Here is a 15,992-nt window from a genome sequence, read left to right on the forward strand (position 1 = left end):
GATGTGGGGTCCTTGGTGATGGGATGTGGGGTCCTTGATGATGGGATGTGGGGGGTCCTTGGTGATGGGATGTGGGGGGTCCTTGGTGATGGGATGTGGGGTCCTTGGTGATGGGATGTGGGGGTCCTTGGTGATGGGATGTGGGGTCCTTGGTGATGGGATGTGGGGGGTCCTTGATGATGGGATGTGGGGGGTTCTTGGTGATGGGATGTGGGGGGTCCTTGGTGATGGGATTTGGGGGGTCCTTGGTGATGGGATGTGGGGGTCCTTGGTGATGGGATGTGGGGGGTCCTTGGTGATGGGATGTGGGGGGTCCTTGGTGATGGGATGTAGGGGGTCCTTGGTGATGGGATGTGGGGGGTCCTTGGTGATGGGATGTGGGGGTCCTTGGTGATGGGATGTGGGGGGTCCTTGATGATGGGATGTGGGGGGTCCTTGGTGATGGGATGTGGGGGGTCCTTGGTGATGGGATGTGGGGGGTCCTTGGTGATGGGATGTGGGGGGTCCTTGATGATGGGATGTGGGGGGTCCTTGGTGATGGGATGTAGGGGGTCCTTGGTGATGGGATGTGGGGGGTCCTTGGTGATGGATGTGGGGTCCTTGGTGATGGGATGTGGGGGTCCTTGGTGATGGGATGTGGGGGTCCTTGGTGATGGGATGTGGGGGTCCTTGGTGATGGGATGTGGGGGGTCCTTGGTGATGGGATGTGGGGGGTCCTTGGTGATGGGATGTAGGGGGTCCTTGGTGATGGGATGTGGGGGGTCCTTGGTGGTGGGATGTGGGGGGTCCTTGGTGATGGGATGTGGGGGGTCCTTGATGATGGGATGTGGGGGGTCCTTGGTGATGGGATGTGGGGGGTCCTTGGTGATGGGATGTGGGGGGTCCTTGGTGATGGGATGTGGGGGGTCCTTGATGATGGGATGTGGGGGGTCCTTGGTGATGGGATGTAGGGGGTCCTTGGTGATGGGATGTGGGGGGTCCTTGGTGATGGGATGTGGGGTCCTTGGTGATGGGATGTGGGGTTCCTTGGTGATGGGATGTGGGGGTCCTTGGTGATGGGATGTGGGGGTCCTTGGTGATGGGATGTGGGGGTCCTTGGTGATGGCATGTGGGGTTCTTGGTGATGGGATGTGGGGGGTCCTTGGTGATGGGATGTGGGGGGTCCTTGGTGATGGGATGTGGGGTCCTTGGTGATGGGATGTGGGGGGTCCTTGGTGATGGGATGTGGGGGGTCCTTGGTGATGGGATGTGGGGTCCTTGGTGATGGGATGTGGGGGTCCTTGGTGATGGGATGTGGGGTCCTTGGTGATGGGATGTGGGGGGTCCTTGGTGATGGGATGTGGGGTCCTTGGTGATGGGATGTGGGGGGTCCTTGGTGATGGGATGTGGGGTCCTTGGTGATGGGATGTGGGGGGTCCTTGGTGATGGGATGTGGGGTCCTTGGTGATGGGATGGAATATAACCAGTGTTTTGCAGGAAGAGGATGATGCGCAACACAGTGGGGATACACACACACACACACACACACACACACACACACACACACACACACACACACACACACACACACACACACACACACACACACACACACACAGAAACACACACAGTCACAGACACACACACACTCACACAGAAACACACAGAAACACACACAGTCACAGACACACACACACTCACGGTCTCAGTCTGCCAGAAGGTGTCCACGACGGGACATCTCTTCTGACCAACAACCTCGTAGTACCAATGCCACGCCTCCGGGTTGATGGGCTCGCCTACAGTTCCCAGGATCCTCAGCGATGACAGGTCGTATCTGCAGGAAGTGACAGGGTTAGTGAGTAAAGGGGTGCGTTCGACATTGCAGATGAGACTGATCAACAAATCCCCTTGCATCATAAATGTCTACTCAATAATATTTGTAAATCAGTCAGTCACAATTGGCCAATGATACATCCCCATGATGACGGGGAGTGGTCCATGATGATGAGGAGTGGTCCATGATGAAGGGGAGTGGTCCATGATGAAGGGGAGTGGTCCATGATGATGGGGAGTGGTCCATGATGAAGGGGAGTGGTCCATGATGAAGGGGAGTGGTCCATGATGAAGGGGAGTGGTCCATGATGAAGGGGAGTGGTCCATGATGATGAGGAGTGGTCCATGATGATGGGGAGTGGTCCATGATGATGGGGAGTGGTCCATGATGATGAGGAGTGGTCCATGATGATGGGGAGTGGTCCATGATGAAGGGGAGTGGTCCATGATGATGAGGAGTGGTCCATGATGATGAGGAGTGGTCCATGACGATGAGGAGTGGTCCATGATGATGGGGAGTGGTCCATGACGATGAGGAGTGGTCCATGATGATGAGGAGTGGTCCATGATGATGAGGAGTGGTCCATGATGATGGGGAGTGGTCCATGATGATGGGGAGTGGTCCATGATGATGAGGAGTGGTCCATGACGATGAGGAGTGGTCCATGATGAAGGGGAGTGGTCCATGATGAAGGGGAGTGGTCCATGATGAAGGGGAGTGGTCCATGATGAAGGGGAGTGGTCCATGATGATGAGGAGTGGTCCATGATGAAGGGGAGTGGTCCATGATGATGAGGAGTGGTCCATGATGAAGGGGAGTGGTCCATGATGATGGGGAGTGGTCCATGATGATGGGGAGTGGTCCATGATGAAGGGGAGTGGTCCATGATGATGAGGAGTGGTCCATGATGAAGGGGAGTGGTCCATGATGATGAGGAGTGGTCCATGATGATGGGGAGTGGTCCATGATTATGGGGAGTGGTCCATGATGATGGGGAGTGGTCCATGACGATGAGGAGTGGTCCATGATGAAGGGGAGTGGTCCATGATGAAGGGGAGTGGTCCATGATGATGGGGAGTGGTCCATGATGAAGGGGAGTGGTCCATGATGATGGGGAGTGGTCCATGATGAAGGGGAGTGGTCCATGATGATGGGGAGTGGTCCATGATGAAGGGGAGTGGTCCATGATGATGGGGAGTGGTCCATGTTGATGAGGAGTGGTCCATGATGATGAGGAGTGGTCCATGATGAAGGGGAGTGGTCCATGATTATGGGGAGTGGTCCATGACGATGAGGAGTGGTCCATGACGATGAGGAGTGGTCCATGATGATGAGGAGTGGTCCATGTTGATGAGGAGTGGTCCATGATGAAGGGGAGTGGTCCATGATGATGGGGAGTGGTCCATGATGATGGGGAGTGGTCCATGATGATGAGGAGTGGTCCATGATGATGAGGAGTGGTCCATGACGATGAGGAGCGGTCCATGTTGATGGGGAGTGGTCCATGATGAAGGGGAGTGGTCCATGACGATGAGGAGTGGTCCATGATGAAGGGGAGTGGTCCATGATGATGAGGAGTGGTCCATGATGATGGGGAGTGGTCCATGATGATGGGGAGTGGTCCATGATGATGGGGAGTGGTCCATGATGATGAGGAGTGGTCCATGATGATGAGGAGTGGTCCATGACGATGAGGAGTGGTCCATGATGATGAGGAGTGGTCCATGATGATGAGGAGTGGTCCATGTTGATGAGGAGTGGTCCATGTTGATGAGGAGTGGTCCATGATGATGGGGAGTGGTCCATGATGATGAGGAGTGGTCCATGATGAAGGGGAGTGGTCCATGATGAAGGGGAGTGGTCCATGATGATGGGGAGTGGTCCATGATGATGAGGAGTGGTCCATGATGATGAGGAGTGGTCCATGATGATGAGGAGTGGTCCATGATGATGAGGAGTGGTCCATGATGATGGGGAGTGGTCCATGATGATGGGGAGTGGTCCATGATGATGGGGAGTGGTCCATGTTGATGAGGAGTGGTCCATGATGAAGGGGAGTGGTCCATGATGATGGGGAGTGGTCCATGATGATGGGGAGTGGTCCATGATGATGAGGAGTGGTCCATGTTGATGAGGAGTGGTCCATGTTGATGAGGAGTGGTCCATGATGAAGGGGAGTGGTCCATGATGATGGGGAGTGGTCCATGATGATGGGGAGTGGTCCATGATGATGGGGAGTGGTCCATGATGATGGGGAGTGGTCCATGATGATGAGGAGTGGTCCATGATGATGGGGAGTGGTCCATGATGATGGGGAGTGGTCCATGATGATGGGGAGTGGTCCATGATGAAGGGGAGTGGTCCATGATGATGGGGAGTGGTCCATGATGATGAGGAGTGGTCCATGATGATGGGGAGTGGTCCATGTTGATGGGGAGTGGTCCATGATGAAGGGGAGTGGTCCATGATGATGGGGAGTGGTCCATGATGAAGGGGAGTGGTCCATGATGATGGGGAGTGGTCCATGATGAAGGGGAGTGGTCCATGATGATGGGGAGTGGTCCATGATGATGGGGAGTGGTCCATGATGAAGGGGAGTGGTCCATGATGATGGGGAGTGGTCCATGTTGATGAGGAGTGGTCCATGTTGATGGGGAGTGGTCCATGATGATGGGGAGTGGTCCATGATGATGAGGAGTGGTCCATGATGATGAGGAGTGGTCCATGATGATGAGGAGTGGTCCATGATGAAGGGGAGTGGTCCATGATGATGGGGAGTGGTCCATGATGAAGGGGAGTGGTCCATGATGATGGGGAGTGGTCCATGATGAAGGGGAGTGGTCCATGATGATGGGGAGTGGTCCATGATGATGGGGAGTGGTCCATGATGAAGGGGAGTGGTCCATGATGATGGGGAGTGGTCCATGATGAAGGGGAGTGGTCCATGATGATGGGGAGTGGTCCATGATGATGAGGAGTGGTCCATGATGATGAGGAGTGGTCCATGATGATGAGGAGTGGTCCATGTTGATGAGGAGTGGTCCATGTTGATGGGGAGTGGTCCATGATGATGGGGAGTGGTCCATGATGATGAGGAGTGGTCCATGATGATGAGGAGTGGTCCATGATGATGAGGAGTGGTCCATGATGATGAGGAGTGGTCCATGATGTAGGGGAGTGGTCCATGATGATGAGGAGTGGTCCATGATGATGGGGAGTGGTCCATGATGATGGGGAGTGGTCCATGATGATGGGGAGTGGTCCATGATGATGAGGAGTGGTCCATGATGATGAGGAGTGGTCCATGATGAAGGGGAGTGGTCCATGATGAAGGGGAGTGGTCCATGATGATGAGGAGTGGTCCATGATGAAGGGGAGTGGTCCATGATGATGGGGAGTGGTCCATGATGATGAGGAGTGGTCCATGATGATGAGGAGTGGTCCATGACGATGAGGAGCGGTCCATGTTGATGGGGAGTGGTCCATGATGATGGGGAGTGGTCCATGATGATGGGGAGTGGTCCATGATGAAGGGGAGTGGTCCATGATGATGAGGAGTGGTCCATGTTGATGAGGAGTGGTCCATGTTGATGGGGAGTGGTCCATGTTGATGGGGAGTGGTCCATGATGATGAGGAGTGGTCCATGATGATGAGGAGTGGTCCATGATGATGAGGAGTGGTCCATGTTGATGGGGAGTGGTCCATGTTGATGGGGAGTGGTCCATGATGATGGGGAGTGGTCCATGATGATGAGGAGTGGTCCATGATGATGAGGAGTGGTCCATGATGATGGGGAGTGGTCCATGATGAAGGGGAGTGGTCCATGATGATGGGGAGTGGTCCATGATGATGAGGAGTGGTCCATGATGATGAGGAGTGGTCCATGTTGATGAGGAGTGGTCCATGTTGATGAGGAGTGGTCCATGTTGATGGGAAGTGGTCCATGATGATGGGGAGTGGTCCATGATGATGGGGAGTGGTCCATGACGATGAGGAGTGGTCCATGATGAAGGGGAGTGGTCCATGATGAAGGGGAGTGGTCCATGATGATGGGGAGTGGTCCATGATGATGGGGAGTGGTCCATGATGATGGGGAGTGGTCCATGATGATGGGGAGTGGTCCAATGATGAAGGGGAGTATTATATTATATTACTGCTGTATAACTGCTTTATTACTGCTATATAACTGCTATATAACTGCTGTATTACTGCTGTATTACTGCTTTATTACTGTTATATAACTGCTTTATTACTGTTATATAACTGCTATATAACTGCTATATAACTGCTGTATTACTGCTTTATTAATGCCATAGTACTAGGGTTCAGATCCGTGCTCGTCTTCTAACGGTTGGAGGAGTTTTAGACCATTCCATTGTTCCTGAAGTTGAACGTCCACCCACCCTGCGCACTGGGTGATGCCAAATGAACTCGCCCACTGTGAGAAGACATAGCATGCGGATGGTGCGTGCATTCATATGTGCGTTCGTGTGCGTTTGTGTGTCTCTTACTTTTGTAGTGGCTCTTTCCCGTACTTCATGAGAAGGCGTATGGCTGTGGGAGCTGTGTAGAACTTGGTCACTCTGTACTTCTCAATCACCTCCCAGAAACGCCCAACGTGAGGGTGGACTGGAATACCCTCGAACTGGAGAACACACACAGTAATCAGATGGATTATTTTTTGTAACATGATACAACATGATATATCTGTCTGCAGAACTGCATGTAATGCAGACAGATGTAATGCAGACAGGTGTAATGCAGACAGATGTAAATGCAGACAGATGTAATGCAGACAGATGTAAATGCAGACAGATGTAAAGCCGACAGATGTAATGCCGACAGATGTAATGCCGACAGATGTAATGCAGACAGATGTAAATGCAGACAGATGTAAATGCAGACAGATGTAATGCAGACAGATGTAAAGCCGACAGATGTAATGCCGACAGATGTAATGCCGACAGATGTAATGCCGACAGATGTAATGCAGACAGATGTAATGCCGACAGATGTAATGCCGACAGATGTAATGCCGACAGATGTAATGCCGACAGATGTAATGCAGACAGATGTAATGCAGACAGATATACATGCAGACAGATATAATGCTGACAGATATAATGCAGACAGATATAAACCCTGCCAGCCAGACTAGATGTCTTAGTCTTTTACTGCTTTACATTAACATATGTCAGAAACCAGTTCTATACCAGTTCTATACCAGTTCTATACCAGTTCTACTGACCAGTTCTACTGACCAGTTCTATACCAGTTCTAATGACCAGTTCTATACCAGTTCTAATGACCAGTTCTATACCAGTTCTACTGACCAGTTCTATACCAGTTCTACTGACCAGTTCTACTGACCAGTTCTATACCAGTTCTAATGACCAGTTCTATACCAGTTCTATACCAGTTCTATACCAGTTCTAATGACCAGTTCTATACCAGTTCTACTGACTAGTTCTACTGACCAGTTCTATACCAGTTCTATACCAGTTCTACTGACCAGTTCTACTGACCAGTTCTACTGACCAGTTCTATACCAGTTCTACTGACCAGTTCTATACCAGTTCTACTGACCAGTTCTACTGACCAGTTCTATACCAGTTCTATACCAGTTCTAATGACCAGTTCTATACCAGTTCTACTGACCAGTTCTATACCAGTTCTAATGACCAGTTCTATACCAGTTCTACTGACCAGTTCTACTGACCAGTTCTATACCAGTTCTATAACAGTTCTATACCAGTTCTACTGACCAGTTCTATACCAGTTCTACTGACCAGTTCTATACCAGTTCTACTGACCAGGTCTATACCAGTTCTACTGACCAGTTCTACTGACTAGTTCTATACCAGTTCTACTGACCAGGACGCTGGTAGCCCCATTGGCCAGGGGTCCATAGGTGATGTAGGAGTGTCCGGTGATCCATCCTATATCAGCGGTACACCAGTACACATCGTCTGGCTGGTGGTCAAACACATACTTAAAGGTCAGAGAGGTATAGAGCAGGTAGCCTGCTACTGTGTGGAGGACACCCTGTAGGGGAGGAAGACACAGGGTTAACACACACACACACACACACACAGTCAGCAATAGGCATTCCCAAACTGCCAGGCAGTGTGGTCAGGTCGTTACATGTTTGTATGCTTGTGTTTGTGACACTGTGTCCCCTACCTTTGGTTTGCCAGTAGATCCACTGGTATAAAGTATAAAGAGAGGATCCTCTGCATCCAGCCACTCAGGTTCACACTGCTCTGAGACCTGTCCCATCACCTCCTCCCAACACACATCACATGCAGCATCCCACGGGGTCTGGACAACAGGAAATACAGCAGAAATAGTACACAGTCAGAATACAGTAAAATTACACCTGGAAATACAGCAGAAATACAACACAGTCAGAATACAGTAGAAAAACACCTGGAAATACAGCAGAAATAGTACACAGTCAGAATACAGTAGAATTACACCTGGAAATACAGCAGAAATACAACACAGTCAGAATACAGTAGAATTACACCAGGAAATACAGCAGAAATAGTACACAGTCAGAATACAGTAGAAAAACACCTGGAAATACAGCAGAAATACAACACAGTCAGAATACAGTAGAATTACACCAGGAAATACAGCAGAAACACAACACAGTCAGAATACAGTAGAAATACACCAGGAAATACAGCAGAAATACAACACAGTCAGAATACAGTAGAATTACACCAGGAAATACAGCAGAAAAACAACTCAGTCAGAATACAGTAGAATTACACCAGGAAATACAGGGGGTGAGAGGACAACATATACAGTTCATTCGGAAAGTATTCAGCCTTATTCTAAAATGGATTAAATTGTTTTTTTTACCTCATCAATCGATACACATTACCCCATAATGACAAAGCTAAAACAGATATTTTTTAATTTTGGCAAATTTCTTAAAAATAAAAACTGGAAATATCACATTTACATAAGTATTCAGACCCTTTACTCAGTACTTTGTTGAAGCACCTTTGGCAGCGATTAAAGGATCCTCAGGAGGCTGAAGAAATGTGGCTTGTCACCTAAAACCCTCACAAACTTTTCTGGAGCTCTGTCATTGTGACCATTGGGTTCTTGGTCACCTCCCTGACCAAGGCCCTTCTCCCCCGATTGCTCAGTTTGCCCGGGCGGCCAGCTCTAGAAAGAGTCTTGGTGGTTCCAAACTTCTTCCGCTTAAGAATGATGGCGACCACTGTGTTCTTGGGGACCTTCAATGCTGCAGACATTTTTTGGTACCTTCCCCAGATCTGTCAACTGTGGGACCTTATATAGACAGGTGTGTGCATTTCCAAATCATGTCCAATCAATTGAATTTACCACAAGGTGGACTCCAATCAAGTTGTAGTAACATCTGAAGGATGATCAATGGAAACAGGATGCACCTGAGCTCAATTTCGAAATCGGATCGCAAATGGTCTGAATACTTATGTAAATAAGGTATTTCTAATACATTAGTAAAAAAAATCTAAAAACCTGTCTTCACATTGTCATTGTGGGGTATTGTGATGTCATTATGGGGTATTGTGATGTCATTATGGGGTATTGTGATGTCATTATGGGGTATTGTGATGTCATTATGGGGTATTGTGATGTCATTATAAGGTATTGTGTGTAGATTGATGAGGAAAAAAATGATCTTAATCAATTTTTGTATAATGCTGTAACGTAACAAAATGTGGAAAAAGTCAGGGGGGTCTTTATACTTTATACAGTTCTATACCAATTCTACTGACCAGTTCTATACCAGTTCTACTGACCAGTTCTATACCAGTTCTATACCAGTTCTACTGACCAGTTCTATACCAGTTCTATACCAGTTCTACTGACCAGTTCTGTACCTGTTCTACTGACCAGTTCTATACCAGTTCTATACCAGTTCTATACCAGTTCTACTGACCAGTTCTATACCTGTTCTACTGACCAGTTCTATACCAGTTCTATACCAGTTCTACTGACCAGTTCTATACCAGTTCTATACCAGTTCTACTGACCAGTTCTATACCTGTTCTACTGACCAGTTCTATACCAGTTCTATACCAGTTCTACTGACCAGTTCTATACCTGTTCTACTGACCAGTTCTATACCAGTTCTACTGACCAGTTCTATACCTGTTCTACTGACCAGTTCTATACCAGTTCTATACCAGTTCTACTGACCAGTTCTATACCAGTTCTACTGACCAGTTCTATACTTGTTCTACTGACCAGTTTTATACCAGTTCTCCTGACCAGTTCTATACCAGTTCTACTGACCAGTTCTATACCAGTTCTACTGACCAGTTCTATACCTGTTCTACTGACCAGTTCTATACCAGTTCTACTGACCAGTTATATACCAGTTCTATACCAGTTCTACTGTATACCAGTGGATCTACTGGCAAACAAAAAAGATATGGGATTTGCAATAGGCACTCCCAAACGGACAGTACACAGCTACATACCTGCGGTTTGTTAGAAACATCCCCACTTTTTATCCTCAGTGCGTGATGCTTAACTACTAGACATCTTTTAACGGTCGCTGATGCTCTGCGGAGAGAAGAAGAAGAGAGTTGTAAGAATTGTCAGCCAATCAGTGATTGACATTATGGGTTGCCCTATTGCCTGGGACAAGTGAACTGAGCGGTAACCCTAACCCAGCAAGTTGAACCTGCGATAGAAAATTAAGTAAAAACTGCAAAGAATTTCAGTAGCCTAAAATTGATCTTTCTGGTTCCTGCCCATTGTTTAAGTAAAAGATAGACAATTAATGGCATTTTTTGCAGTCGAGCAAGTTGAGCCTGCTCAGAGATTTATTTTACGATAAGAAACAAAATACAAAGAATTCGACTACTGATCTGTCAGATTCCCTTTGTGTAGGTGAAAGGCAATATACAGTGCATTCGGAAAGTATTCAGACCCCTTGACTTTTTTCACATTTTGTTACATTACAGCCTAATTCTAAAATGAATTAAATAATAATTTTTCCACGCCCCATAATGACGAAGCGAAAACAGGTTTTTAGACATTTTAGCAAATGTATAAAATAAAAAAAAAAAGACATACCTTATTTACATAAGTATTCAGACACTTTTCCACATTGTGCTATGTTACAGTATCATTCTAAAATTGATAAAATTAATATCTTTCCTCATCAATCTACACACAATACCCCATAATGACAAAGCAAAAAGTTTAGATTATTTTTGCAAATGTATAAAAAAAAACAGAAATACCTTATTTACGTAAGTATTCAGACCCTTTGCTATGAGACTTGAAATTGAGCTCAGGTGCATCCTGTTTCCATTGATCATCCTTGAGATGTTTCTACAACTTGATTTGGAGTCCACCTGTGGTAAATTCAATTGATTGGACATGATTTGGAAAGGCACACACCTGTCTATATAAGGTCCCACAGTTGACAGCGCATGTTAGAGCAGACACCAAGTCATGAGGTCGAAGGAATTGTCCATAAAGCTAAAAAAATATTTAAAAAAAAAATGAAGAAAAAAAAATATCTGCAGCATTGAAGGTCCCCAAGAACACAGTGGCCTCCATAATTCTAAAATGGAAGAAGTTTGGAATCACCGAGACTCTTCCTAGAGCTGGCCGCCCGGGCAAACTGAGCGATCGGGGGAGAAGGGCCTTGGTCAGGGAAGTGACCAAGAACCCGATGGTCACTCTGACAGAGCTCCAGAATTCCTCTGTGGAGATAGGAGTACCTTCCAGAAGGACAACCATCTCTGCAGCACTCCACCAATCAGGCCTTTATAGTAGAGTGGCCAGCTGGAAGCCACTCCTCAGTAAAAGGCACATGCCATCCCGCTTGGAGTTTGCCAAAAGGCACCTAAAGGGCTCTCAGACCATGAAAAACAAGATTCTCTGGTCTGATGAAACCAAGATCAAACTCTTTGGCCTGAATGCCAAGTGTCATGTCTGGAGGAAACATTGCACCATCCCTACGGTGAAGAATGGTGGTGGCAGCATCATGCTGTGAGGATGTTTTTCAGCGGCAGAAACAGGGAGACTAGTCAGGATCGAGGGAAAGATTAACGGAGCAAAGTACAGAGAGATCCTTGATGAAAACCTGCTCCAGAGCGCTCAGGACCTCAGACTTGGGTGAAGGTTCACCTTCCAACAGGACAACGACCCAAAGCACACAGCCAAGACAAGGCAGGAGTAGCTCCGTGACGTTTATGAATTTCCTTGAGTGGCCCAGCCAGAGCCCGGACTTGAACCTGATCTAACATCTCTGGAGAGACCTGAAAATAGATGAGCTGTGACGCTCCCCATCCAACCTGACAGAGCTTGAGAGGATCTGCAGAGAAGAATGGGAGAAACTCCTCAAATACAGGTGTACCAAGCTTGTAGCGTCATACCCAAGAAGACTCAAGGCTGTAATCACTGCCAAAGGTGCTTCATCAAAGTACTGAGTAAAGGGTCTGAATACTTATGTAAATGTGATAATTCAGCTTTTATATCTTATAAATGTGCTAAAAAAAACAATAAAGTTTTTTTTAATGTCATTATGGGGTATTATGTGTATATGGTTGAGGGGAAAAAATAATTTAATCAATTTTAGAATAAGGCTGTAACGTAACAAAATGTGGAAAAAGTCAAGGGGTCTGAATAGTTTCCAAATGCACTGTATGACACTTCTCCATGTAAATAGCTTGTTTACATTTTCTGGAAAGTGATCATTATCTAAATACTCCTGACAAGTGCCTTTCTAGACTTTAATGTCCCTGATGATACATAGAGCACATATAAACTCAGCAAAGAAAGAAACGTCCTCTCACTGTCAACTGCGTTTATTTTTCAGCAAACTTAACATGTGTAAATATTTGTATGAACATAACACGATTCAACAACTGAGACATAAACTGAACAAGTTCCACAGACATGTGACTAACAGAAATTGAATAATGTGTCCCTGAACAAAGGGTGGGGTCAAAATAACAGTCAGTATCTGGTGTGGCCACCAGCTGCATTAAGTACTGCAGTGCATCTCCTCCTCATGGACTGTTGTCCTTTGAGATGTTACCCCACTTGTCCACCAAGGCACTTGCAAGTTCCCAGACATTTCTGGGGGGAATGGCCCTAGCCTTCACCCTCCGATCCAACAGGTCCCAGACGTGCTCAATGGGATTGAGATCCGGGCTCTTCGCTGGCCATGGCAGAACACTGACATTCCTGTCTTGCAGGAAATCACGTACAGAACTAGCAGTATGGCTGGTGTCATTGTCATGCTGGAGGGTCATGTCAGGATGAGTCTGCAGGAAGGGTACCACATGAGGGAGGAGGATGTCTTCCCTGTAACGCACAGTGTTGAGATTGCCTGCAATGACAACAAGCTCAGTCCGATGACGCTGTGACACACCGCCCCAGACCATGACTGACCCTCCACCTCCAAATCGATCCCGCTCCAGAGTACAGGCCTTGGTGTAACGCTCATTCCATCTACAATAAACGCGAATCCGACCATCACCCCTGGTGAGACAAAACCGCAACTTCTTGCCAGTCCTGTCTGGTCCAGCGACGGTGGGTTTGTGCCCATAGGCGACGTTGTTGCCAGTGATGTCTGGTGAGGACCTGCCTTACAACAGGCCTACAAGCCCTCAGTCCAGCCTCTCTCAGCCTATTGCGGACAATCTGAGCACTGATGGAGGGATTGTGCATTCCTGGTGTAACTCGGACAGTTGTTGTTGCCATCCTGTACCTGTCCCGCAGGTGTGATGTTCGGATGTACCGATCCTGTGCAGGTGTTGTTACACGTGGTCTGCCACTGCGAGGACGATCAGCTGTCCATCCTGTCTCCCTGTAGCTCTGTCTTAGGTGTCTCACAGTACGGACATTGCAATTTATTGCCCTGTCCACATCTGCAGTCCTCATGCCTCCTTGCAGCATGTCTAAGGCACGTTCACGCAGATGAGCAGGGACCCTGGGCATCTTTCTTTTGGTGTTTTTCAGAGTCAGTAGAAAGGCCTCTTTAGTGTCCTAAGTTTTCATAACTGTGACCTTAATTGCCTACCGTCTGTAAGCTGTTAGTGTCTTAACGACCGTTCCACAGGTGCATGTTCATTAATTGTTTATGGTTCATTGAACAAGCATGGGAAACAGTTTAAACCCTTCACAATGAAGATCTGTGAAGTTATTTGGATTTTTACTAATTATCAATGAAAGACAGGGTCCTGAAAAAGGGACGTTTCTTTTTTTGCTGAGTTTAGTAGCCTAAATATGCTGCTGATATGCTGTCATATGTCTCCTGGCTGCGATCGACATACGTGTTGTTTCACACATCGGAGAACATACACATCGAGATCGCTAAGGGAAGCAGACAGATGGGGTTTCCCTACAGAATCAGAACCTTCAGCGTTGGCAAGCAGACAAAGCTCTTCTTCAACAGCTGATACGGTCTGGCTCTCTCTCTCTGTGTGTGTGTGTGTGTGTGTGTGTGTGTGTGTGTGTGTGTGTGTGTGTGTGTGTGTGTCAGTGGTTAGGTCATCATTATATTAACAGTAAATTGAATCCGTCATAAAGAGAGAGAGAGAGACAAAGAGAGAGAGAGAGAGATAGAGGAGAAGAGAGAGAGAGAGTTTATTTCACTTTTGTATATTATCTACCTCACTTGCTTTGGCAATGTTAACATATGTTTCCCATGTCAATAAAGCCCCTTGAATTGAATTGAGAGAGAGGAGAATAGAGAGAGAGATACAAAGACAGAGAGAGAGAGATACAGAGAGAGAGGATAATAGAGAGAGAGAGAGAGGAGAATAGAGGGAGAGAGAGACAGAGAGAGACAGAGAGAGAGACAGAGAGAGGAGAATAGAGAGAGAGAGAGACAGAGAGAGAGGAGAATAGAGAGAGAGAGACAGAGAGAGGAGAATAGAGAGAGAGTGACAGAGAGAGAGAGACAGAGAGGAGAATAGAGAGAGAGAGAAAGAGAGAGAGAGAGAGAGAGGAGAATAGAGATATAATCATGACCAGATGATAGACCATAACACTGAGAGAGAGGAGAATAGAGATATAATCATGACCAGATGATAGATGATAAGAGAGAGAGAGAGAGAGAGAGAGAGAGAGAGAGAGAGAGAGAGAGAGAGAGAGAGAGAGAGAGAGAGAAAACACTGTAAACAGGACGACATACTTCTCCTTGCACTTTTCTAGAGCTTCATCTGCTATCTGCTTCAGGTTGATCCATTTCTCCCCTCTGTATACACCATCTGGAGCGAGAGGGAGGGAGGGAGAGAGGGGGGAGGAGAGAGGGGGGAGAGAGGGGGGGGGGGAGAGAGAGGGGGGGAGAGAGAGGGGGGGAGAGAGAGGGGGGAAAGAGAGAGAGACAGGGGGGAGGAAGAGAGAGAGAGAGAGAGGGGGGGGGGAGAGAGAGGGGGGAGAGAGAGAGAGAGAGAGATGGGGGAGAGAGAGGGGGGAAAGAGAGAGAGAGGGGGGGAGGAAGAGAGAGAGAGAGAGAGGGGGGGGGGAGAGAGAGAGAGAAAGGGGGGTGGGGAGGAAGAGAGAGAGAGAGAGCGAGAGAGGGGGGTAAAGAGACCCAAGCCAACATGTAATTACTTTACAACTTCTGATAACAACAGATGACACTCACCACACCAGGACGTTGCCTAGCTAGAGTCTAAAGTCCACATGAATGGTGTCATTTTATTGGGCATTAGCCACGTTGTACATGAATGGTGTCATTTTATTGGGCATTAGCCACGTTGTACATGAATGGTGTCATTTTATTGGGCATTAGCCACGTTGTACATGAATGGTGTCATTTTATTGGGCATTAGCCGGTAGCCACACTATCTTACCTGCAGTCACCAGGATACTACACTGGGAATCCAGGATCCTCTCACACAGAGACTCAGAGGAGAAGCCTGCAAACTGAACCCCCCCCCCCCCCCCACCCCCCCACACACACACACACACACACCACAGCAGGTCATTTCAGACTATCTATTGGAGTCCTTTAACAGAGCATTGTGATTGATGGTTATTGTTCATACACTTGATGCATAAAAAAAAAAGGTATTTGATATTTGCCTAGTTGCTCAATCTGTTTTAGTCCTCGGTCAACAAACAGCTGAAGTTAAAGGAGTTGACTAAAGTCTATATTATTCTGGGACCAGGTTGGCCTTCAATGAGTTAACAAAGTGA

General features: G+C 47.4%; 1 protein-coding gene across 1 annotated transcript; it reads right to left on the reverse strand.

Moving 5' to 3' along the window:
- Positions 1-1,579: 1,579 nt before the first annotated feature.
- Positions 1,580-15,728, reverse strand: LOC120040615 (acetyl-coenzyme A synthetase, cytoplasmic-like; the record flags this gene model as incomplete). Its single annotated transcript, XM_038985699.1, has 7 exons — positions 1,580-1,813; positions 6,326-6,459; positions 7,689-7,859; positions 7,998-8,135; positions 10,301-10,385; positions 14,983-15,058; positions 15,647-15,728. Coding segments are annotated over 7 exons (920 nt in total), but the record flags the coding sequence as incomplete, so codon positions are not given.
- Between the last annotated feature and the right edge of the window lie 264 nt (positions 15,729-15,992).

Source organism: Salvelinus namaycush, unplaced genomic scaffold (assembly GCF_016432855.1).
Source record: "Salvelinus namaycush isolate Seneca unplaced genomic scaffold, SaNama_1.0 Scaffold3688, whole genome shotgun sequence".
Taxonomy (NCBI): Eukaryota; Metazoa; Chordata; class Actinopteri; order Salmoniformes; family Salmonidae; genus Salvelinus; species Salvelinus namaycush.